Below are 27204 nucleotides of genomic sequence, written 5' to 3'. Positions count from 1 at the left end.
AATATTTTTAATTATTTTGATATTGATTTTTTTTTTTAAATCGGTCGTAATACATTACATAACCTGTACCAATATACATTTACGTAAAAATTCGCATTGTGTTAGCAACATAAAATACTACAAAACAATTCTGTATTATCATGATCATAATAAAACTATTATTAAGACCACTAATCAACACACCATACAACATTTATATTATGTAATAAAAAACAAATTTAGATACCTATAATAAACTTATAAATCAATTTGATACTGGCTCTAACTTATCTTTATTTAATCATTGTATCATAGATATTATTATTTTAACTGTAGGTATATTAAATTTTAATATAATTTCAATTGATAAGCACCTACATCGATAATAGATTTAGATTGAGTATAAATACCAACTGTACAGCAAAGCGGTATAACCCACTTGCCCACCTCTTTTTATTTGCATAATAAAATGTATCATAAGTGTTATACTTGATACAAAGAATTATTTTTAAACAACTTTAAAATTAAATAATTCCACATTTACTATAAGTTTTTTAAATATTATTTACAATTTAAAATAATAATAATTATAAATAAGATTAAAGTCAATTATTATTATTTAATGGAATTTAATTGGTAGCTGTAAATGTATTATAGTAAAATTAATGAAATAAATGAATGCTCAACCTATTATACAAAAATACTTTTACATTATGTAAAAGCATTGCTTTCGATTGAATATTTAAAATTGTTTCTGGTGGTAGGAGTACTAACAATTTTCAAAACTAACATTGTATAGATGATATTGACATTAGAAAATATTTATTAACAGTTTATTAATAGATATTAAAAAATCATTGTTGGCTTTAAAATTTAGTAGATATATTTAATTTTAAACGATTTTTACAATTTTAAAGTTAAATTTTAAATTTAGTTGTCTTTTTTTTTTACTTAGCTTATCCAAAATGCCAAGCGGTGAGATACAATCTTTACTGTAAATATACAACATTGCCAATCCGTTAAGTATATTTAAAAAAAAAAGAAATCGTAAATTTTACAAAAATAAATAAATAGTTAATTTAATAAAATCTAAATACTTACTTCAGAATTAGTATTATTATGTGAGTACGTTTTAATTTTTTAATTTTGATAATGTTCTTTCACTTGACGCAGTCTATTCTAACATTGTTATTAGAATACAAAGTTATTTGAATAAGCTAGGATACATATCTTTATTGCATGTACTCAATGCATCAATTACGTTTTTTGGCTTGTCACTCATGCTTTTTAATTTTCTCTGCCATAACTTGAACTCTCAAATTACAAATGAACTAGGTGAAACAAATTCTTCTTTATTTGTATCAATTAATCTTATAAAACATCTTTTTTTGGTTTTAAATCTAAAAGAGATTGAAAGCCATCTAAAACAGTTTTTAATAAATCTAAATTTTAGCTGATTAATAAATGAGTTAAAATATGGAATAAATATGAATATGTGATAGTATATTAAGTATATAGGTCATCAATTTGATTGTTGATTTCATTTTTTTTTTTATAAATTTGATATTATTGATATCTTTAAAGGTGATTCAAATTTGTTAACAATATATTTTTGTTTTAAACAGAACTTACAAAAAAAAAAATTTATACGTTATCAACAATTAAAACGTACAAATTTTGCATTTATCGTTATTCAGAATTAAAATTTTTAATATATTTTATAATTTATAACTATTAAATAATTATAAATTATTATTTTTCTTTTTTTTTTTTAATGATATTGGTACAGCTATATTCTAATGTTTTATTTGATGATTATTATATATTTTGTTAATCGTTATGTTTTGTTCTGTGTTATTTCATTATTTATGTTTATCATTTCCTGTTGTAATAACATTTACAAATGTCAATCGTTTTTCTTCAAGTACCTATAACGTTTTAATCATAACGTCATCATAACGTTTACAAGCCTTGGTTTTAAATTAATTTCATGGAACTTATCATCATTGTTTTCTTTAAATAATTGTAGTTCATGCGATGCATCTTAAGCTAAACTCATAGCCATGTTTAAGTCAATGTTGATATTTTTAAACTGTTTCAAAAGAAGTAATCCAAAACCAAATATTTTAAAAGTTTTATGCAATACTATAATAAATTCTAATTGTTAGATCAAACTTTTAAAATGTTGTGCTTTCTTAATAAATAAATTATACCTAAAACATTTTATACACTTAATGTCTATAATCTTTGTATAAATATCATCAATATTATATTACGAGTATATCATATCAAATTAAAATTTCGATATCTTTAGCCTTTTTTTTTTTTTTGTTCTGGATGATACAGTATCCCCTTAACCTCGTTTATGATGTTACATTGGTATAGATACTAACACCTCCTAGTGTTGTAATAAAATATATTTTAGCTTTTATTTTTGATTTTATGAATATCACAAATATTCATAAATCATAAAACACTGGCTATTAATTGATTATGATACAGTTAGGACATACATTCTTATATTATATTGTATTTTCTTTTTTTATACAACGTGTTTAATTATTTATCAAATATTTTATACGTGTATTATTATAAATAATTTAAGATAACTCAATTGTTTATGGATTGAAGGTAATCATAAACCAGACCGTTTATCTCAGTAAAGTCTAGTAATCTGTTATCAGATTATTAAAAAAAATAAACAAATAAAAATTCATAGTTATAAGTATAATCAATTTTGTCAAAAATATTATGCATTTATTTATTACGACTATAAAAACAATATTTAGATTTATACTTGATAATTCAAATCTTTTATTTGTAAACAAGCTATTGATGTAACTCGACTATTCTATTCGCAGTAAATACGCCTATAGTGACTTAATGTAAGAAAAATTAAAATTGTTTTCTCAAATTTCAAACTTGGTTGGAAAATAAATTGAAAGTCTGGTCCCAGGTCTCTAGAAAATAGTAATCTGCAGGAAAGTCAATGGCTTGCTAACAACTTTCCTGCGTCGCTTATCTAGTACTTTTTTTCTAAAACAAAAAAGTTATAAAGACGAATAATTATGGTAATTGTGTATCTATCATTAATCATTCGATGTAAATTTATACTTGACCTAGGAATAATCTAAAATATTAATATTATTATTATAAATAAATATTAAAAAAATTAACTAATTAATCATTTAAATTCATAAAATTTTAATTCATAAATATAAAATTAATTGTTGGAATCAGGACAACTATCTCGATCAATAAGATCTACAAAACGTATGTTGCCAAAAGAATATTAACTAAGAACGATTTAAAAATTTTATATTTAATTGAATCTTTTCCAAATTGTCTTCAAATGTATTTTTATAATCATTTATTTTATTTTATAAATATAAATGAAAAAAATGTTCAATAAATAAAAGTAGATCATTCAAATGTGTTCTACGCGTAACTATACAGTATACGTATTATACTTAATCTAATAAAACTCTAAAGAAGATAATTAATAATTTTAGAGTACCTACACAAACACAAAATTAATTACTCTAATATAATATAAAAATCATATAAGTTAAACATTTTTTTTTTTTAAATTATTTATGAAACATTTATTTTAATTACGTTTACATAGTAATTATTACAATTTTCAAAATATATTGACCTATTATTCTATCTATTAACTTTTACGTTAGATGTACTTTAATTATAAAATACTAATACCTAAAAATTCACACCATTATTCTTAAAATGAAATTTTTTTTTTGTCTAACTTAACGTAACTTGTCAGATAATATTAATCTTGGAAATCCAAGCTAAACAAAATGTATTTCAATTTCACTTTATTCCCTATTATATAACAGTAAAAAATAAAATAAAATAAAACAATTGGAGTCTTTTAAACATTCAAAGATTGAAAATTATAATACAAACCTAATTAATTCAAATTATTTTCTTTCCTTCCTAGATTCTTATACATTCTGTACAACTCAATGTTATATGTTACTTGAAAAATACAAAGTGGAATTTATTTTTATCTTCTTTAAAATTTGGTCACCAAGACTTGACTATTAATCATATTATAATATATATTATGTATTTTTAGATTGATTATTAATTTATTAATAATAAATTAAAGTGTCAAAATTATTAAATATTAAAATATTAGAAACAGTAGATTAGTTTAGGAATTTGGTGATTACATCTTAAGAACGAAAATTTAATTTATAAACATTTTAAAAATTACCCTAATATTTTTTTAACGTTTTTAGTATTTTTACGTTATAACTAATTAGATACCTACTTACCTAAATGAAAAATATTAAATCTTAGTTTAGTATTTCATTTCTTAACCAATAAAAAAAAAATAATAATCGCAATCAATAAATTATGACATAAAAATATAAAACATAATATGGTTATAAAGTTTAATTAAAATAAATTAAATTAAAAATATATACTCTTTTAAAGTATTTATTTTACTTAAATAAATATTGTTTGTAGCCGTATATATATACGAATTCATTGCTAAACATATCTAGCCAAATTTGTTTATCATTTAATTATTGACTTATAGAATATTTTATTTGACATGCAATTAGTAAATAAAACGAAAGATGAAACAATTTTATTGAAAAATAAAATTCGTACCTATTATAAAATGCAATTTATGGTATTTATTTAGTAATATTACTAATATTCTCATATGATAATATTGAAAATTGACAATGTCACAGTTTTTAATTGTCGAAAAATTTTTACTTTAATACATAACTATTTTAAATGTCCCTGCGACATTATTGTTCCACATCAATAGACCTTCCATTTTGATAGGTCACTTGATTTTCTATTTTTAGTCTATATAAGTATATAACAGCTTGGCGAACAATTGAATAAAATCACCCACTACTTATTTTGAGGATTTTAAGAGTAAAAATACATTTATCGTTTCGCTCAGATACACTATAAAATCTATGACCGTTCTTAAACTACATAATATTACTTGAGTTACATCATAAATAGTAATGTTTAGTTTAATTTAAAATAAGGCTAACTAGATATTTACATTGACTTTTTTATCAAAAATAAAAACATTTACGATTATAATGATGTTTATGTCTTAGTTTTGATCATTCCTGTTTGTACCAGATGGGCCGTACTAATAAAATAAATAAAATATATAGTTTTTATGTAGGATAATAATAACTTTTAAAGTTTTAACTAAAATTTACACCACCTACCTACTATAGTCTATGCTAAGTAATAAATCGTATATAATTAAACTTTTTTTTATTATATTAATTATATATACTTATATTACTTATCTGTTTTTAAGTAAAATATTTACATAATTTTTCACTTGAATCATTAAAAAGTACTTAAATTTTTTCATTATTACTATACATCTCTGTTAAATTCGAAATTTATGTGTGAGGAGAATACTTTAAAATATAATTTGCATAAGGTACATAAGTATGGTGTAAACATGATGTACATTATATATTTTTAAACTTTAAACATTAGGTATACATAGATTTGTTCTGCAATTAAATTAAATTAAATACGTTATTAAATAAATCATGATGACAGGATTTGAAATTATTAAGCTCATAAAGTTCATAGCATAAAATAAAAATGAATTATGTAACGTTACCTACTATAATTGTTAAGTTAGTTTTTAACCTGATTTGAAATGTATATTCAAACTAAAAGAATTAAATTAGATTTTTAAGTAGATTTTAAATAAACATTTTTCAACATCAAACTTTTTAACTGGATATTTTTACGTGATGTGTCGTAGGAATATTGTATAAAAATGTTTTTGTGTGTAAACTTAATTATTAAAGACTGTGTAATTTATTAATTATGCTGATAAAAATAAAAAAATCCATCAGTCCTATAGATTATATTATATAATTTTTAATTGATATATTTTAGTTTTAAACATATATATTATACTAATTAATAAAAAAATGTACAGAAGATAAAATTTAATCTGTATAACAATGAATATGATCAGTGAGTCCTGAAAATACCATATTACGTATACATAACAAGTAAATGTACAATTTTATTTAAGTTATTTTATGAAAGAAAAAAAAAGAAGAAAATCAATAACAAATTCCGAGTTTTGGCGGCCGACAAATACTTATAATATTTTAAGTCCGTCGAGCCACACAGATGTGCAGTGATCGTAATAATAATATCAAATAAAGTACCCACAAATCACGATATTATTAAATTTATAAATACTTTATTTTTTTTATTAATATATATATATATATATATTATATTACATTATAAAGAGGTGACGACGTTTCAATGGAAAATGCCTTATGCCTACAGCACGTAACTACGCGTGCGGCCGTGGCAGTCATGCGTCGATAAGCATCCGACGTGTTAGATTATTAAGACAAGTGTTGTACCTACCCATCATCTATATTATCTTATATTTTGGCACCAACGGTGCTCGTCGTGCGTGTGTATCGTAAGTGTGCGAGTACCTACATTTGTCCGAGGGCTGGGTTTAAAAATAATTTATAACGTTCTTGAAGTCACGTTGTCATCTTTCGTTTCTCGGCCGCGGTCGCTTTTTTGGCAGTTCAATAACGATCGCACTCGCCGTCGCACTGTGCACTCATCATTGTGTCGCCACCGTCAGACGTGTAAGGTGTCATTTTGGTTTTGTTCAGTTTGTTTATTTATTTATTATTTTTTTTTTTTTTTTTTTTTTTTTTTTGTTTACATTAATATGTTTTGATTTCGGATACGATGATAGTGCGCTGGTATTTATAAAACTCCAACGATGTCGTGTTACTGTCCGAACTGGATGAACGAAAGCCCGCTGGAAGTGCCCATCAACCTTGATCATCAATCGGATCTACTTAAGGTCCGTAATAAAAAATAGCACAACTATTCAATTATAGTAGATCAGTGATATTATTTAGTAGTCTTTTATGTACTAAGAACCTATGCATACAAATTACGATATTATGTACTAATACACTTGAGAAGATTTCAAATTATAAACCATTTCGAAAAAAAACATGCTATTAACCTCATGAAATGATTAAATTAAATAATATAATAATCTTAGTAATTATATTTTATTTGATATGTATCTACCAGTAACAGACTATCACTACATAAGTAAGAGTGTACAAAAAATTTTATTTTTAATAATGTTTTTAAAAACTGCGGAGTATATGTAATTTTATTTTTGTTTTGTTTTTTACAATGTTTTCGATTACGGTTAATTTTTGTATTCAGGTCGTGAGTTTAAAAATAATCTAGACATTTCGTGAATTTAATGACTACTAATAGTCGGCAATATTGAGATCGAGATGGCTATTTCGGGAGAACGAGGACCTACAAGCCACCACGCGTTCATTAAATTATGTTTACTTGCATACCTATGCGGCTATGCCAAACAATAATTTGTCAATTCAACGTACACGTACCTACCCTGTGTCTGACTGTTTGAACATTAAATTAATCATCCACTTCAAATATTCAATATGTGGTTTAGCTTACAATATAATATGTTTTGTAGAAAATAGTTTTAGCATTAACTGAAATATAATCAATCAAAATAATATAATGGTATTATAAATATTTAAAAAAATTTTAACGTAAACGATAAATAATAATAATATTAGGATAAAGTAAATGTTTTGACTAGTATTGAAAAAGTATTAAATGATTTGATTTTTTTTAGTAAGTAATTTAATGTAGGTAGGTACCAACTAATTTTTACCCTAAATTGAAGTATTGATAACTATCTCATAAAGTTGTGAATAAAAATGTAACGTCGACATAATACCTAGTTTTATATTAAAAGCTTAAAATTGAACCATACCTATCGGATCTTTTCAAAATTAATTTTATTTAATTAATTTTACTAAAAAATCAAACAATTTATTTTTCTGCATTAAACTTTTACTTATGAGTATAAAATAATATCAATTGTGTTATCATTGGTACTTTAGGACCTTTAGGTACTTTTAATAGTTTTTATTTAACAAAACGTAAATTTTTATAAGGGTTCATAATGATTATTTAACTTGATTTTATTTATTTTAATTATCAGTACCTAATTATATAAAATAATTAAATGTAGTAGTATACGTATTATATTTTATTTGAACAAATAAATACCTAACTAAACATAATACACATTTTTTCTAAAAATGTTTATTTATTGTTAAGATTATATAAAAAGATAAAATTTTGGATAAAACAAGAAAGTATTTAGATAAAATTTATTAATAATTTGTAATCACTAATTATCATGCACTTAATAGATATATATTATTATCTAAAAGTAAATTTTCCCTGCAACGTTCGACAGTAAGACAACACAGTGTCTTTAACGCCAACTATATCTTGGACCGGTGTTAATGGTAACTGCGTCTAAAAACTACAGGGAAAACGCATATATATACATATAATAATTAATATGTATATGCCATATAAATATTTATTTGTCAATGTATAACATTTTAAACACAAGTGTATCTTTTTTTTTATCATGGATAGTAAAGAAAATAAGTAGGTTTATGAAAATAAATATATTTAATACTTTTATTTAAACTAATTAAAAAAAAAACAACAACAAAATTATATACATTATAACATTTTCATATTATTTGTGTATATTTAATATTTTTAATGATCACTTATTTTTTTTAAAAATACCTTTAAGTTATATTAATTTTAATATTAAGTTGTTGAGTAAAACATTTTAATCGTGTTAATCTTGTCTCAAGCTAAAAAATGTTTGTTTTACTAGGTATGTATTTAGTTATTTATGACAACGATTTAAATAAAGTAAACATTTTTAAAAAATCACTAAGAAACTTTATAAATTACATTTTCTATTTCTCAGTAAAATTTTTTAAATATTACAATAAATAAGGTTTATCTTGAATTATACATAATTGGTTATATTATATTTACTAAAAGAAGGCATATAAAAAATTATTTTGCTTAACAATTCCTGACATTATATTGGAATACGAGTATACCGTAGTATGCATATCGATATCACCAATGTTTTCCTATAATTTTAGTTGTACACATAAAAATTATTTTTAGTGATTATGTAATTATATGAAAATGTCTTATACAATAAGTCTTAAACCTTAATTATAATAAACCTGTAAATATATTTACAACATGATTTCAAAATAATAAATTTAATGTTTTTTTTAAATTAACAAATATTGGAAGACAATGGATTAATAAATATCATAATAATTATTTTATAACTGCAAGGAATAATAAATAATTAAAAAAATATCTAAATATATTATAATAATTTGAACAATAATTAACTTATTTCAGGTACCTATGTCAAAAATAAGCTGAATTTTACAGTTTGTATTAATTAAAGTTTGCCAAAAAATCATAAACAAATCTTAATAGGGCAATCGAATTAAAAATGGACACTCTTAGACTATTCACAAGGTTATAGGCCACCTATTTTTATGCTTTTAAAAAAAAAGTTTTTGTAGCAAAATAATGAGGCCTTTATTACTGACTTGAGTATTTATCAAATAAACAAACTCTCAAACACTAATGTAACCTAATCAATATAATATGTATTTATTTTTAGGGACCAGAAATTGTGCACGTTTCAAAATTTTATAAAGAAGGAATAGAAGGAAAATTCCTTAGCAATATAGCACCAGATGCTAGAACTTTGTACGAGACATTTCGGAAAGGCGCAAAAGTTTCAAGTACCTACCTAATACATATTTTTTCCATATACAAAATGCATTATCAACTATAATCTACTGATTTCTCGTGTACTTTTAGACAACGGGAAGTGCCTAGGCTGGCGTGAAAATATCAGTAAACCATTTCAATGGATTCATTACAACGAGACATTACTTCGTGCTCGAAATTTTGGTTCAGGTCTATTAAGTCTTGGTTTTCCGAAAGCTAACCAGATTTTCATCGGAATATTTAGTCAAAACTGCCCTGAATGGATTTTAACAGAGCAAGCGGCTTATTGTTTTTCTATGGTAGTTGTACCACTCTACGATACATTGGGCCCAGAAGCTTGTTCATTCATTATAAACCAAGGTATTTTTAGTAATTAGTATTATTATGTATTTTGTGTGGAATTATATTAACACAACAAGTCAATACCGTTAAGATGGATCAAAGGTGTTGCTTATGGTTAATCGTCTGATGTGATAACTTAGCGGAAATATCAGTGGTGGTGGTCGATACGGACGATAAATGCAACCAGCTTTTGGATAGATCGCCCAAGTGTCTTCGGCGGATAATTGTTATCCGCGGTACTCGACCATCGACTAGTCAGAAAGCCAAGAACCGTGGTGTAGAATTATTGACTTTCGACGAAGTGGAGAAAGCTGGAGCATCTAAAACGCATCCAGAACAGGTAAACCATTTAAAATCTTAATTCAACTTTAAATACGATGTTTTGACAAATTGTTTGTATTTATGTAGGTAATAATAGGTAAGGTTAGGTATTCGAATAATTGGCCTAGATAAAAAAAACTTATATATTATACGAGTATACATAAAGTTTGTTATATCTGAATTACTAAAACCAATCCTAGTAACAAGAATCAAAAATCAATTAGAAGTATTGAAAAGATATTTATTTATATTTTTTTTTTCAAATTAAAAATATTGTTTTTATAAAAAAACGCAACAATAGTTACATATAAATACAAAATAACTAAACAACTACGTATAAAATATCTTCTTCACAATTATAACAACATAGTTAAGTTTTAATCAAATTTTTCGGATATGATATTTGGATTAGAACTAAAATAATCTATACACATAATTTACTTGTCTATAAACAGCCCCCAAAGCCTACTGATTTGTGCACAATATGCTACACTTCGGGCACTACGGGATTACCTAAAGGAGTGATGCTGACTCACGGTAATGTTGTGGCAGCTGTCAGTGCCATTCTTGTACAACTTTCTCAGTACAGACCGAGTGTGGGTGACGTAATGATCTCATACTTGCCTCTAGCACACATGTTGGAAAGGTGCTGCGAAGTAAGTACAGTAAATATTCAAATAACTCGCACGTCCGTTTAACGTTGATAATTTTCATACCCACAGAACGGCATGTATTTAGTTGGAGGTTCGGTCGGCTTTTACAGTGGAAATATAAAGTTTCTATTTGAGGATATGAAGGTGCTGAAGCCGACAATTATGCCCAGTGTCCCTCGTTTACTTAACAGAATCTACGAGACGGAAATGGCGAACATTGTTCCGCATTTTTTTAAACGCATCATGTTCAATATGGCGCTTCGGTCAAAAGAAAATGAAATTAAAAAGTTAGGTTTGTCTCCTAACTCTATTATCGTTCAAACAACCTAGTCGCTTTACTCGGCGATTATTTTATTTTCAGAGGCATTATCCGGAAAAACAGTATCTGGGACCGGTTGGTATTTAGCACTTTGCAAAAAAATATGGGCGGTCGTCTGAGGCTGATGATTACGGGCTCCGCCCCTTTAGCCGGTAACGTTTTGACTTTCATGAGATGTGCACTTGGATGTATAGTAAGTTTAGCTAACTAAAAAATTATATTTGCATACCTACATTATTATGTTGTCAGGTGGTAGAGGGATACGGTCAAACAGAGTGTACAGCGCCCATAACGCTGTCAATCCAAGGCGATATGAACACAGAGCACGTAGGGCCACCTATTGCTTGTAACTTGGTTAAACTGGCCGATGTACCAGAAATGGAATATTATGCAATGTCTAACCAAGGAGAAATTTGCGTAAAAGGGTCCAACATTTTTCAAGGATACTTTAAAGATCCCGATACCGTTTCGTTCGACGATCACGGATGGCATCATACTGGAGACATTGGAATGTGGCTTTCTGTGAGTTTCAGAAATACATTTTATTTATAAGCTATTTATCATACGCACTTAATTTACATATTATTATTTATGTTATGTTATATAATAAATAATAACTAAAATTAAAGATAGAATGTTAATGATTTAAAAAAACACCAAAAATTTGCTTTGATGACCAAAAACTGAAATAAAACTTAACTATTATTTAAAATGATTAAAAATATGTTTGTTATATAAAAAAAATAGAGTTGTAGTAATTTCTTTGGTTCTTTCTTGTCAAGTATAAAATTAAATAAATATAAAATAATAATGTTACATTAGCATTTGTTCGATACAATATATAAATATAATGAACGAAAAGCTTGTGTCTGTATAAACATGTGCATACTATGCACGTGGCAATAAACATTTTCTTTAAAATCTAAAATTTAAGAAAATGACTAACAATGAATAAAAATAATAATAAATGACGTTAAAAAAAGAAAACAAAAAAAATAAATACATTTACAGCTAAAAATGCCAATAAATGTAAGTTAACCATATCTTATTTATATACCTACTGAAAATTAATAGCTTTATATAATAATTATTATTAATTATAAAATAGTAGCAACTTTTTTTTTTGTTTTTAGAATGGCACACTTAAAATAATTGATCGCAAGAGACATATATTTAAACTCTCTCAAGGTGAATATATTGTTCCAGAAAAAATTGAAACAATTTATCATAAGAGTCTATACGTAAAACAAGTATTTGTCCACGGAGAATCATTAAAGGTAACAGTTTACCTACTTAGTAGATGTCAATTACTATTTAAATGTTTTTCGAAAGGAAATTATAACTTAAAGTTACTAAAAACGAAATAAAACTCAAAATTAATTTTTAATTCAGTTTTGTTAGTAATTATATGATAACTCAAGTTGTACTCGTATAGAACTTATTTTAAAGTTATAAGTTATAACTTTTTAGTTTTTAAGATACATTCTTACAAATAATTACAAACATGAACAAAATTATCTACAACGGATAAGTTTTGCACGTCGTCTCTCTTATGTTTATTCCAACGATAATTTCAATTTTAAATTCATTACTGCAATCTATTATAATATTGTAATATTTTGTATACATGTTTTATGTGTATAGTTTATTTTTACTTAGCTCTAAATGTATTAAATACGAGTATAATATATTACAGTGTTAAATAACAATTGTGCATATTACATAAAAATATTTTTTATTTAATAATTGAATCTAGATCGTTCTCTGTTCAAGATTTGCTCATATTATTTTTTAAGAATCTTAAAATATTTTTAAAAGTTTAATTATTTTTTTATAATATTAATATATTACAATTATTAGGTATGTATAGATATAATGTAGTACAAATTAAATAGTATATATATTTAAGCTTAATTCATCGTATAGTTGGCTATTTTCCAAATCAGTAAAATGTTAATGTTTATACATAGTCTTTAAATCTAAATGCTATTTAAACTTTGAAGTGTAAATAATAACATAATTGTCTTTTTTGAAGTTAAAGGTACATATCTTTCAACAATCAAAACATTACTTTTAAGTCTGTATGAGTACAACCAACTGACACTAATCAATTTACTGTTAAAATTAATTTAAAATTCTAATTATGGAAGGTTTAAAAACAAAAAATTATATCAACTATAAAAATGTGGGCAGTAATTCAAAAATAATCGTTTGGATATTTTTAGATCTATTTTAAATTATTTTTAAATTTTAGTCTACTTAACTAGCCAATATTTTTTACGATGTTAATTGATGATATTATCATAGTATTATAGTATAATCATTAATCATATATATTTATAGCAATTAATATTTAATACTTATTATATAATTTGATTTATTCTATAGGTATTAATAAAAAAAATTTAAAAATAGTCTCGCATTACTTTAAAATAATTTTTTATCTGAGTACAAGAATACTTAGTTCTTGGTTATTTTTATATTTTATACTTATACTGTTTTAGTCGTGTATCATAGCGATTGTGGTTCCCATGGTGGACGTCATTAAATCTTGGGCACAAGAAAATGGCATATCGGGTACATTATCAGTGTTGTGCGCGAACCCTGAAGTCAAAAAACTCATTATGGACGATATGATAGCATGGGGAAAAGATGGTGGTCTTAAGTCATTTGAACAAGTATTAATTGTTTTATTAGTTACTTATTATATCATTAAATTTATTATTACGTTTGATTACTGGCGTGTACACGTATAGGGAAGACCGGAGATAAACGTAACATTTTACACTTTTTTTTATTTTCATGAAATTGTTGTACAAATTTTTGATTTTTAACGTTATCATTTGATAAAATAATACGATAGCTATTCAGTTATATTATAATAACTGCTTAAATATCAATCTCAACAATAAATATTTTTAATTTGAAAAAAAAAATGTTATAATCGTCCCAGACTCTAGCGTTAAATATAACACACCTTAGGATAAAATGTTCCACATATTATCTTAATTCCGTTTTTCAATGATATTAATATAATTATATATGTTTTATTAAATTAAAAATCAAACCTGATAACCATGATATTATATAGGTAGATATAACCAATTTAAACTTAAATCATCATGATATATAATTATTATCTACCCATTCACTATTAAAAAAATCTTAATTAAAATATAATATGATAAGCAATGTATAGTAATTAATTTATTATTAATATTTAACTAATTAAAAGTTTTTTCTTGTTTTCGTGTCATTTTATGAACTACGTCAAATTTAATAATTAATACGAAATGTTAGTAAAAAAGTTCATATTGAAAATAATAAAATCTATTTACATAGATAATATTATAGATACGTATACATTTGACCCCCAATCGGTTTGTTACAACTGGTCCCATACAAAGTTTTTTAAATCAATGCGAAAATAAATTATGAACTTACTTGAGAAGTTAATTTATTATTATATAATCGTAATCTCCACAGGTTTTACTCGAAGTTACTTTAAATAATAAATTAAACAGCGTACATACGACGGCATATTAAAAAAAAAAATCACTTTTGAATTTAAAAATAGGTCTTTACGGATTATTTGATTAACAAAACACGATAAAGCCAAACTGAAAATAGGATAAGATGACAAAAATTGGGGGACAAATGACGTACGTATAGCCGATAATCATTGTAAATTATAGAAAAAAATATTCGGTATGTTACAATTGACCCATGTTACTTTTATCTCCGGTCTCCCTTACACATAAATTTGTATGATAGATAATCGTAAATGCATTATTTATTGGTTTTAGGTGAAAGACATTTATCTGCATCCAGACCCTTTTTCTGTGCAAAACGGATTGTTGACACCTACGTTAAAAATGAAACGTCCCCAGGTTAGGTCATACTTCGCACCGCAGATCGAAGACATGTATATGAAGTTGAAATGAATGGATATATAATATGCATCATACATCAAAAAATTAAAATTTTAAATAAAATAATATGTACTTGTCTGTTATAATGGACGCGATATATTCTCTATTTCTGTTGTACGCGTATTTAAGGATAATATCAGTATCATAATAGGTATTTAGGTATTGATAATACGATTACTTTGGCCTCACGATTTTATTAATAGTAATATGTTAAATATGATATTTCTGTAAAACGTGTAATAAAATTTTTTTGAAGATCATTGTTATGTTCTATAGACATAATATTCGTACCTACTATTTCGTATATCAATTCCATTCCGCATTAAAACTATGTGTAGGTATAAATAATTTTGAGAAAATATAAATTATTATAATATCAATAATATATTTATTAAGTATGTTTTTTATTTTTTATTCAGTTAGAACTTAAAATAAAATATACATATAGATACAGATAATATAAAATAAAAAAACCATGTAAGTTTATTTATATAATAATTATGATTACATATTTATATATAGGTAGGTACTTCTTTAAAGATATACACAGAAAACGTTTAATTTACCATTTACTGCGCTTCATCAATCAAAACATCAAAGTTTACTAGTGATTCTGGTGATGGCTTTTTATCCCATCTACAGTTTGGGATTCCTAAAAAAAATATTATTGAATTATAATATAACATTAATAGTTATTATGTAACGCGTAACCACTAAAATAATTGAACGTCAATTTTAATATTATCTATAATATATAGGTAAATAAGTTATAACTTATAATACATAGGTATAGGACATAGAGATACTTGTAATAACATCCAGTGTGTTGAAACATTTTAATTTATAATAAATAAATAAAAAAAGGACATAGAACATAATACATATATTTGAACTATACTATGAATTAAAAATATAAAATGGATAAAAAATAATATTGTTTTTATTTTTTTAAATAATATTATTTTTTTGTCTAAGTTGTGATGATATCGACCTGACGGTGGTAAAACAACGGACACAACGCTGTCGATAAGTTTGGATTTTAGTAACTGATCACTAGAAGTTGTACACGTTAGCGACGGTGACGAGTTTACTTCGATCAACCAAGGTTTAAGATCCCGGTCCACAATTATATCGTAGCCATAGCATTCGAAACAATGTTTGTCGTGAGACATAACGCTACAAACAGCCTTTAACGAATGCACAATTATCCATGATATATCATCAAATAATTTTTGAGTACGTTCTTCACCTAGTGTACTCGCCAAGTACAATTTTAAATTTTTGGTGGGCCATTTACCTCCATGGATACTATTGTAGTCTACACCTATAAAATAATTATTTAAACATGATCGCAATTGCCAATTTTATTATCGCACACACTGTAATATATACTGGTGAAAAACGGAAGATAACTTAGCCCCTTCAAAAAATACTCAAGCGCCCTTAAAGTAAATAAAAAAATAATTGTAACTATATTTTCCTAAATATTGTTCAAAATATCCTAGTAAAATTCCTATGTACCTCTATAAAATATTTTTATAAGAATTATAATAAAAAATAATAATAGAATCATTATTTTTAGCAGTAAATATTTGAACTGAAAAAATTCTTATTTCCTGATATAAATAGTAACCAGCAGTCATTACTATCATTTCCGGAGGTTTGCTTTTTGAAAATTTAGTTGGTTTAAATTTTAAATTTAATAAATTCAATACATCATTGAAAATATTCGAAAAAATAAATCTAAGCGAAAAAGATACACAATTTGAACTAAAATGCTCATTAAATAGAATTATGCACATATTGTTTTGATATTTTTAAATTTCTAGAAGAATAGCTTCAGGCAATTATTGTATCATATTTTTAAACCATACATATTTTAATTCAAAATGTTATTAAATTTTAAATACAAAATAATAAGTGGATTTTTAAGATATTAAATATATATTAAACAAAAATAAAACTAAATAGTTTGTAAAATTATTTATAGAAAAAAATTAATTACGGCAGTTATTAGTTTTTGAAAAACGAGCAAAAAATACATTTTAAATAGTTAGCCTCTCTCGCTAACAATAATGGTACCCAATTTTCATCTGTAATACTATTATAATGTCATATTGTCTGTGTACCATATCTCGTTTTTCTAATCGCATAATTACATAGGATAGGTTGAAACTGTTTTCGAAAACAAAAACTATGTAAATTGTAACAATTTAAACACACTACATAACATTAAATTACAGTTCAATATCCCACTACAGATACTCTGCACACTCGGTTAAAATTTGCTCTGTACATAATAAACATAAACATGAATTACACATTCGTTCACAGCTTTTACCTATACCTAATTACATTTTAAATTTTTGTTACGTACATATCAACTTATAAAATTTAAAGAAACTTAAAAAGGTAGAAATTTCAACATTTTTATAAATAAAACACATTATTTAAAAATATATTATACTAAAAAAGTTAGTTTCTTTTAAAAAAGTTAAATATCATAATCTATTTATTTAAAATATTTAGGATGCTGAACGGAGTGATGGATGTATTGATTTTACAATAATGTATAGGCACAGGCTGACGACCATCTTCGTTCACAATTGTTTTTCGTATACAATAATTAACTACAGTGGCCCACTCGACACACTACGTAAAAAAGAAGTACTCATTTATCTATCTTTTTCAGTTTGAATACTGGCCACTGGGTAAACAAATAATAAGTTAATAGTTTAAAATGATAATAAAAGTTTAAAATATATACCTAGGTTCCAAAAATCATGTGTCAATTTAAATGTATTTTAAAATTATTACAATTTTATTAGTAATAATATTGAATGTACCTATACATATAATAAATAATATTCATTACCTTCTTTCTGTACTGAAACATTCGTTAAATGAGCAAATAAACAATTAATGTCGGTAACATTTGAATTATATTTTACACTGCAGAAACGACAAAAGCCAAATTTAAACAAATAAGCTTTCAATGGATGAAATGATGTTACCAAAACATAAAAACGTAAATCAAATTTTTTTCCACTTATCAACAAAGGGTTATCAATGTATCTGATTCAAGCCAAATAGTAAAAAACATAGTTAAATAATGACCATAAACAATATGTAAGTAAATTACAAAATAATATCAAAAAAATAAAATAAATGAGTACCTAGATATTATATAAGTTTCTTTTTTAACTGATGAATTTTTTGGATATTTTTTTTTATTGGACCATTTTTGTAACTGAGATAATTTATCTATTAGAAATATCCCTGCACCTCGTGATTTTCCACATGGTTTTACAATCCAAGTACTTGGACTTCTGCGATATTCTTCTAAGAATAAATGATAGTCAACGGGTAGTACATAAGTCGTAGGAATAAAATCTAAGTACAAAAAGGTACCACGGACACATTTTGCAATAGGAGTACCACTTTTTAGCATTTCTCGGCGATAACGTCTTATATTCCTGTGAAACGTAAACAAAAAAATGTATGTATGTATACATTTACAAATTCTGAAAAAAAATATGTATAAGTTCTATTTAACTTAAAACGCAATAATCCAGGAAAGATGTAAATAAAAAAATATTGTTATAAAATTTTTTTTAAAGTAGAAAAAAATTGAGAATTGAGGCTGGTTGTCACAAATCACAATGTACTAATATACCTACTATCATAATTATTCTGAAATTAGATGATATTAATATTTGTAATAATGATATGTACATATAAATTATCATTTATCACAATGAAAATAATTATGTTTATCTCGGCCATAGACTAATTGTAAAGTCGTATGACAAATTCTTACTCAAAAATGTGAACTTTAATTTTGTAAGTAATTTTTTCCATGAACACATTTAATATTTAACATTTATATGCTTTTAACTAACATTTAATTATTTATTATTTGATATTTCTGAGACATTTCTTTGTCACGATTCCTATATACTTAAAAAAAGTTTAATAATATATTCTGACTTTATTATTATTAATATTTGATATTTTTTTTTCTTTTTGTATTTTTTTAAGATATTATTTTGAATAAGATGTATCAAATAGCACTCGGAAAATAACAATTGTCTTATAAAAATAAAATAAAATAATAAAAATTGTGATAACCCAGGACTCTTTAATTATCATTATTCAAATGATTTTCTCTTAGAACTTTATTTTATTTTTTAATTATCATGACGGTTAAGTTGTATAACTAGTACCACGAACCATTGTATAAACACATAAGCTTAGAAATGAATTGCAATATAATTGTAATAAAAAACATATGCCTAATGCATAAAAAATAAAACTAACTAGTTATTTTATTCTTAGATACAAATAAAATATAATTACTCTAGTTTTATTAAATTTCAAAGTTAAATAAAATACAAATTTCAAATTGTATTACAATAAAACTATATATAATAAATAGATTTCTAAATTAGGTACAAGTAAAACTAATGTGAATAGCTATCTATCAATTTTCAAGTTTTCATGTTTAAAAAAATTTTTTAACTATAACATCTAGCTACTTCTTTTTTTCAGAATAATATCAATATTCTCATAATATTATAAGTTATATCTTATTTTTTCGTTTTAATTATATTAAATACAAACAACTAGTTACCAATTACTTATGCTTAAAAATACCTATCCAAAATCAACATTAATCCAATCTATTTAGCAATAAATGATGTAGGTACATTTTAACACTCGATAATGTAATGAGATATCTCATGATTATCAGATTATAATATATACATAATTATTTATAAATATAATTATACCTTATAAGTAAATCTTTTCTGCCAAGTTCATAGTGATTTGGAAAATGATTTATTATCTGGTCATCTTTCAATCTATAATTTTTATCCGCATTAAACAGACAACGACAAGTTTGTATATTAGTCCAATAGAAATTCCATTCGTCTTCAGGGCCTACGTGTATCCATTTACGTTTTTCGAAATTGTTTATTAACACGGGACGATCTATATCGACACAATATTTTACTTTAATCATATCTAATTATGCTTTTTTACATTACATGAAAAATTAATATACATTTTAATAACTGATAGTTACGCATGTTAATTTAAAATCTATCCTTAACAACCGATTATTAAAGAAGATATATATCACATGTACACATATATTAAATAAACAAATAAGTACTTGAAAGCTAAGAGCTGTGATAATAGCCAACCAAAAATAAAGGTTATAATGATATATTTATCTATACGTTGTTTATAATACAGATAACTTTCTACTTCAGTTTGAAGCATACATGATTTATAAATTATACAAATATTATGACACATGTTTTCTATAACCTCCAATTTAATTTCAAAAATATTATAATATTATCATTCCCAACACATTATATAAGTTCTTAAATATTTTGACTCTTTTTGAGTTATTTATAAACTTTTAAAATTTTAAAAATTTTCTATGAATGTTAACATAAAAATTTTTATTGGGTCAAAAAGCTTGAAAATGTAATACAAATTTTCTCTTAAGTTCTTGCTATAGCTATTTAAAAATATAACATAAGCACGTTTTTTATTTATATAAATTTGAAGTTCAAATTTTGATAAAATCTAAAAAATAATTAATTAAAAATAATTTTGCAATTAAAAATTTATAAAATATTCAATTATTATTAAGAAAAGATAAAAAGATTAAAAATTAAAAACAATAACGTTCCTCATAAGTAGTTTATACTATAATCAAAACAACTTAAAAATATATAAATATAGTTTTTTAATTTTTATATTAATTTATAATATTATTTATGGGTAATTAAAACTTTTTGTTAATTCTTATACGTTTTTATTTAATACATATCATAATGACATAAAATTTAAATTCATTTTAAGCTATTTATACCATAAACTTGGGTATTCACTCTATTCGTAAATCTCTTGTTTTTTAATCTACATGCTATAACTTACATAATTTTTTAATTATAACAGTTAATAATAATAATACAATCGATTTTTTATACTTTTGCGTGACCTTGATTTTTATTTAAATATATGTAGACAAAAGACAGAGACAGCAAAAAATAAAATAAAATAAATAATTTTAATTTTTTTAATTTTTTTTAAGATCAGATACCCGGGGTGTTTATACCTATAAATAGTATACAATTTACGGAGAAAATAAATATTCAATATTTACGAGGTAAATATGTAGGCTTTCTGCTTGCTTGTCAATCGGTAGATAAACATCATTTTTGCCAAAGCATCATCAAAAAACAAAATATATATATATGTGTATATAAAAAAAATCTTGTTATAATATTGTCTCTTTCTTCCAAACTAATAAATATTTCATTTACTCTTAATTTTAATGATGTTCATACAATTGTTTAACTTTGTGCAATGAATCAATTAAATATAATGCAATTTATATTTAACTGTTTAGTTAAAATGTTGTTACTATTTTATTTTGTTCGATAAATTAATTCCATTATACTAAGTTATCAAAAACATCGGTTTTTCGGAGTAAAGTTGTTCTATGTTTAAACATGCAACTGTGTTTAATTATATTTTGGACAAATTAAAAATCTATTTATTCAATATATTATATTTTATTCTAAAATCTACTCCATTGCCTTGCCCTATAGCAGATCATGTGCACTAGGCTAGTGGTGATTTGTTTATTGTCACTTTTCAAAGCAATAATATATAGTCAAATTGTTGCATTAAAAAAATAATAATAATTAGGTTGAATCCATAGATCAGGTACACACTACACAGTACTACACACAAGCTCGGATTAATGGGGGGCCAGCAAGGCAGTCTCGGGGCCCACCGATTTTGAGGGCCCCCACCTTTATCTTTAATATAAACATATATTTTTAATGCGCTTAAAAGTTAAAAAAAATTATTTTAGTGGGTACAGTAAATAATTAATAATTATAAAATAAAAATGTTTCTAATTTTATATTACGAAAAATTACTAAATGATAATAAATAATAAATTTTTATTCTAATAATTGACAATGTATAAGTACCTAGTAATAATAATTGATATAAGGTATTCTTGATCTATTCACATGAGATATAATATAAATAATTGTTCAACCAAAAGAGCATTTTCATAATTAACAAGAATAAAAAATAAATATAGAACAAGCCAGACTAAGAAATATTTAACATCATTAATAATATTATAATCAGAAAATGATAATTTGATTTCAGTGAAACTATTCAACAATTTGCAAAATAAAAACCAAGAAAAAAATGTTAATTATTATTATTTTTAATAAATACAGTATTTAAATATATAATATAATGTACATAATAAATTATTACATAACTTTTAATTTGTATAGCCCTATATATAAATTGTTTGTGTTGACAAAATTATACTATAATATGTATATAGTTTTTAAAATGTAGGTAGTGATACAATTTTTTTTAAAGTTAAAGTTGAAAGGGGGCCTACTAAATTTATGGTGTCCTGGGGCCCAGTCAATCCTAAATCCTAACTTGACTACACAATAAGCAAAGAAATTACCTATTTTCCCTTTCTTGAAACATCAAAAATATCAAATTGAAGCTCATGTTTTGATGATTTTAAGCGCAAAGTCAATTGTCTACAATTGTCTACAATTGTTTATCAATTTAACTACTACTGATATGTTTAATAAATTATCTAGCACTCTATGGTTTCAGTGGATAAACTTATTTTTTTTTATTTTAATTACATAATACTAGAATACAGTGAATTAATGTGAATACTTGAAAATAAATTCTTAGTGATTCTTAGGTTTCCTATAATTTCATTTAAAAATATATGATAACCTTCATTCAGTGAACATAGTATAATTTGATAAAATGCTAAATTAGGTTTTATTTAAATAGATGTAGCAATTATTTGTTAGTACCTAGCAGTTATATAATTAATAATCTATTTATGTTCCTTGTATTGATAATTATTATATATCTGTATGCTTTTGTATACACTTTATATCATTTAACATGATTCATAGTGATAATAAAAATATTTAAAGGTTTTCAGTTACAGTTTAAAGTAAAATAAGTAAATAAATAAATAATACTTCAAATTTTTAATTTTTAATATACCTAATATACAAATTATGGTATATGTAGGTATGCGTGTATGCTGTCTGAAAAACCACAGATTTCATTTAATTTTTGTTAAAACTATGAGTTATAAAATTAATGTATTGATGAAATTCATGCTCAGAAAATAAACTAAATAAATAAATGAAAATATTTATCTATTTACTATTGTGACTTGTGAATAGACTTTCTGATAAAATTCAAATAAAAATTAAAGATAATAATGTCCTTGTCCTAGTATCAAATTACCCAAAGAGGAACTTCAAAAACTAATTTTAAAATTAAGCCAATTATTAGATGAGTTAAATGAAGCTTATTGAGAAAATTATTGAACTAGGCGAATGAATGAAAAAATCACATTATTTTAAAATTCTTGTATTATTAATATGGTAGCAATTTTAAAATATTTTATAGTAAGTTACAAATATTTAATCTTACTAGATATATTTTAATACTAGATGTTGATACTATTTTCAAACTATATATTTAATGGACTATTTGCATTCTACTATATTATTATAAAATGTATGGTATAATTAATTTTATACCTACTTGATAGAATGGCATGTATAAATTAAAATTGAAAGTAAAAATATAAAATTTCTAATAAATAAAATAAGTGACTATCTAACAAATATTTTGTTTATATATAATACTATTTTGCTACAAAAAACCTATCAATATTGAAAATTGAGGCATTTTTTTTTTTTTTTATCCTTGTTATATACTTTTCAGATAAAATAAAAAACTACAACATTGTAAAACCCATCAAACTAATCTCATCGTTATCAGTTATCACTTACAATATATTTCAATAGATAATCAAAATATATTTTTTACTAGTGTCTGTCATTTGGTAAGTTTTGTATAATATACAAATTCATAAACAAAAAAAAATTATAAATCTTTTATGTTTTACTTATCTACAAAATAAAAGTTTAAACCATTTATTAATGATATAATAGAGTACCAGCTATAGGACTAGGTAGGTAGTTTAATCTTAATGTTGAACAAAACTTGATTATTTGATTTGAAGATTGACATTATCTAATATTGATATTTTCATATAAAACTAAAAATGAATAGAATCCTTTTAAATACGATAAAATTGAAAAGCAAATTGCTCTATCAGAAAACACAGTAAAAAGGTTAAAGTATACGAATAAAAAATAAATAAACAAGTACCTAGTTGATCAAAATAGTAATATCATAATAAGTACCTAAATAAAACATAGAATATAATATCATACTTACTGTAATATATCATAATAGTGGTCAATGTAGTCAAAAACATGATGTTTACACCGTGAAATGATAATCAATCCAATTTCCTATATGTCGTTGTCACGGTGTTTGGACTTTCGGAGAGTGAAAACCGATAGAACACATCTAAAACTTACGGGAAGGCCAACAGCCAAAGAATTCGATGTGCGAATGTTTTCTCCAAAGCTAACTGCCAAACGGTCAAATGATGAAGCCACCTTAGCACACGGTATTTTATAAATTATAAACGATCTATAGCAACTCCACCGAAGGTATAACGCTAAAAATATTGTTTGACTCATCTATGAATTCGCGATGCAAATAAAGTTAAAAACTTTAAATTTTAAATTTTAAACTGTATTCACATCATGGACTTACCATTGAAATTAACACGGTACATACCAACTACCAGATTAATAGTATTGTTAATTAATATTAATAGTTATTACCGCGGTGGCACAATGTTTAATGTTACGAGTGTTACGACTTACGAGCCCAGCCCACGCCGACAGATTTTGTTATGGCTTAATGTCTTATCGGCTTATCATAATATTGGATCCGTTTCGAAGAATTAATTATTAATAATATTTATTACTGCCTGACACAGTGACGTCTGCCAGTCGCTAGTCGCTACACTGAACACACTGAATAGTGAATTCACAGACTAACATTATAAATTATGATATGATATTAATATCTAAAAATGTTGTTATATCGTAAATCGTAATCAGTGCTAATTAACATAACTACTATTATGACGTAATGTAAGTAGTCGTTTGTAAAATATTATTAATAAATTCATTATATTATATTTAAATAAGATTGATTAATATAAGTTAACAATTAAATACTAAAATACGTTTGACGCAAGGTTAAATTTATTTTAATTTGAAACAACATCTATTTTACTAGATATTATTAATTCTATTTATTAGACAAAATGCGTTTTTTATTTATTTAAACAAAGTAAACTTTGATGACATTTAGAATTTTATAAAACGCCAGACGCTTTGCATTTGCATTTATTTGTTTTGCAATTTACTTTACATGCACAACGTTGATAACTCTGACCACATAACAATGATATATTTTTAGTTATTTCTGGCAACGATTTTTTTATATTTGAAACCTCATCTACTTTAATGAATGGCTCAGGACAAATGTAAAACTGAGACCTAGATTAATATTGTTCTATAGTTCCTTTTTTATTACCTAGCTCATAATGCTCATTTGAGCTGCTTTTTTTTCAGTTTAATTTCACAATTTTAATTCCTTCCTAATATTATTTCAAAATACTTTTTTTTAAATAATTAAATCAAATTTCGGCTTTTTTCCGTAATTAATTTATTAAAACTCACGTAAAAATTGTCTTTTAAAAACATTTTATTTCAGACGTCCACGTTCTACTCCAAACACAATTAAATTTTAACTGATGTTTTACTTTTATAGGTATAACATCAAACGATTACAATAAATTTCCAGATAAGTGATAGTGATAGATGTGCCGTCTTATTTTTGTAGGATTTTCACATTATAAAAACAGCACTATAAGTAATTTCATATCTTACATTTAATGCTGTTAGTAATATAATATCCGGCTTTGTACATTTTTTCTTAATTTCTTACCAGTTACTTTATCCATCCATCAATAGCTAATGTATAAAATAGCCGGTTAAAATAATGTTTACTTTGTAATGATAATATGCACTTAAGCTATGTTTCAAACTTAAGCCGTAACATATATATACCTAACATAACGCATGATTGATAAATGATAAAATACTCGTATCATCAGACTTTATCATTCTTAAAATGTAAAAGTATAAAGTATTAATATATAAATTAATGTTCTTAAAATAATTTCATCGATACGTAGTTAAATTTAATTAAATGATGAAAACTGTTATAATTTTTAAGTATAAATACAAAAAACATTTTTAGTAAAATAGCTAAAATTAAATGTATAACAATCAACACGTAACAACAATGATAATATTATTATAAGTCCATCTCATACAATTGTATTACTTTAAGGAAATTAATTGTTTATTTACTATGTTATGTATTGAAGTATTAAAACGAATAAAGCTACTTCAAAGTCTTCATAATATTACAATAGATATTTTTATTTCTTCAATTCCGGTATTTTTTCATGTTCTACACATTTTATGTTTTATTCAAAGTTTAGACTAGATAGTTTTATCTGAAGCTAGGGTTAGATATTGTAGTGTATGATATTATAACTATCTTATGACACCAAGTTGTAAATTTTGTAATGATTTATATAATCGATACAATACGATAGTAAATAAAACTTTTTTCGTGAACAATTTTTAATTTTATTAATTTTTTTTTAACAAACATTTTTTGAAAAAATTTAAAATGAATACACATTTTACAATGAAAAAAAAAAGTAGCATTTTTAAAGTCTGGCTGAACATGTAACAAAATGTAAACAAAACAAAATACGTGTCAATAGGAATAAAAGACAAATTGATTTAAGAAAAAGGAAAAAAAAACATTGAACAATATCAAAAACAAAAAGAGGGGTAGAGGGAGGGAAATACATCGG

At 24.3% G+C, this 27204-nt stretch overlaps 2 protein-coding genes across 6 annotated transcripts; one reads left to right on the top strand and one right to left on the bottom strand.

Moving 5' to 3' along the window:
• The first annotated feature begins 6528 nt into the window (after positions 1-6528).
• On the top strand, positions 6529-15551 carry LOC112593108 (long-chain-fatty-acid--CoA ligase 5). Of its 4 annotated transcripts, none has more exons than XM_025337385.1 (12): positions 6529-6638; positions 6752-6862; positions 9590-9713; positions 9793-10062; positions 10185-10384; positions 10821-11021; positions 11088-11305; positions 11380-11530; positions 11587-11859; positions 12471-12614; positions 13842-14015; positions 15144-15551. In XM_025337385.1, the coding sequence occupies exons 2-12, from the start codon at positions 6779-6781 to the stop codon at positions 15279-15281; spliced, it is 1977 nt and encodes a 658-aa protein (XP_025193170.1). In that variant the 5' UTR covers positions 6529-6638; positions 6752-6778; the 3' UTR covers positions 15282-15551. The 4 variants fall into 4 exon arrangements, with proteins under 4 accessions (XP_025193170.1, XP_025193172.1, XP_025193173.1 ...); XM_025337387.1 differs by having other exon boundaries at positions 6564-6643; XM_025337388.1 differs by having other exon boundaries at positions 6573-6664.
• Positions 15552-15734: 183 nt separating this feature from the next.
• LOC112593205 (probable tubulin polyglutamylase TTLL1) lies at positions 15735-25190 on the bottom strand. Of its 2 annotated transcripts, XM_025337554.1 has the most exons (5): positions 20063-20295; positions 18446-18745; positions 18145-18344; positions 16261-16593; positions 15735-15921 (listed from the first exon to the last, which is right to left on the bottom strand). In XM_025337554.1, exons 1-5 carry the CDS (start codon positions 20293-20295, stop codon positions 15839-15841), a joined length of 1149 nt encoding a protein of 382 aa, XP_025193339.1. In that variant the 3' UTR covers positions 15735-15838. The 2 variants fall into 2 exon arrangements, 1 of the variants encoding a protein (XP_025193339.1); XR_003114588.1 differs by lacking the exons at positions 16261-16593; positions 18145-18344; positions 18446-18745; positions 20063-20295 and adding an exon at positions 24624-25190 and having other exon boundaries at positions 15833-15921.
• Between the last annotated feature and the right edge of the window lie 2014 nt (positions 25191-27204).

The sequence above is a fragment of the Melanaphis sacchari genome, unplaced genomic scaffold, assembly GCF_002803265.2.
Source record: "Melanaphis sacchari strain LSU unplaced genomic scaffold, SCAv2.0 Contig1_pilon_pilon, whole genome shotgun sequence".
NCBI classification, from domain to species: Eukaryota; Metazoa; Arthropoda; class Insecta; order Hemiptera; family Aphididae; genus Melanaphis; species Melanaphis sacchari.
Note: the sequence above shows the minus strand (reverse complement) of the source record. Positions and strands in the feature narration are given on the sequence as shown.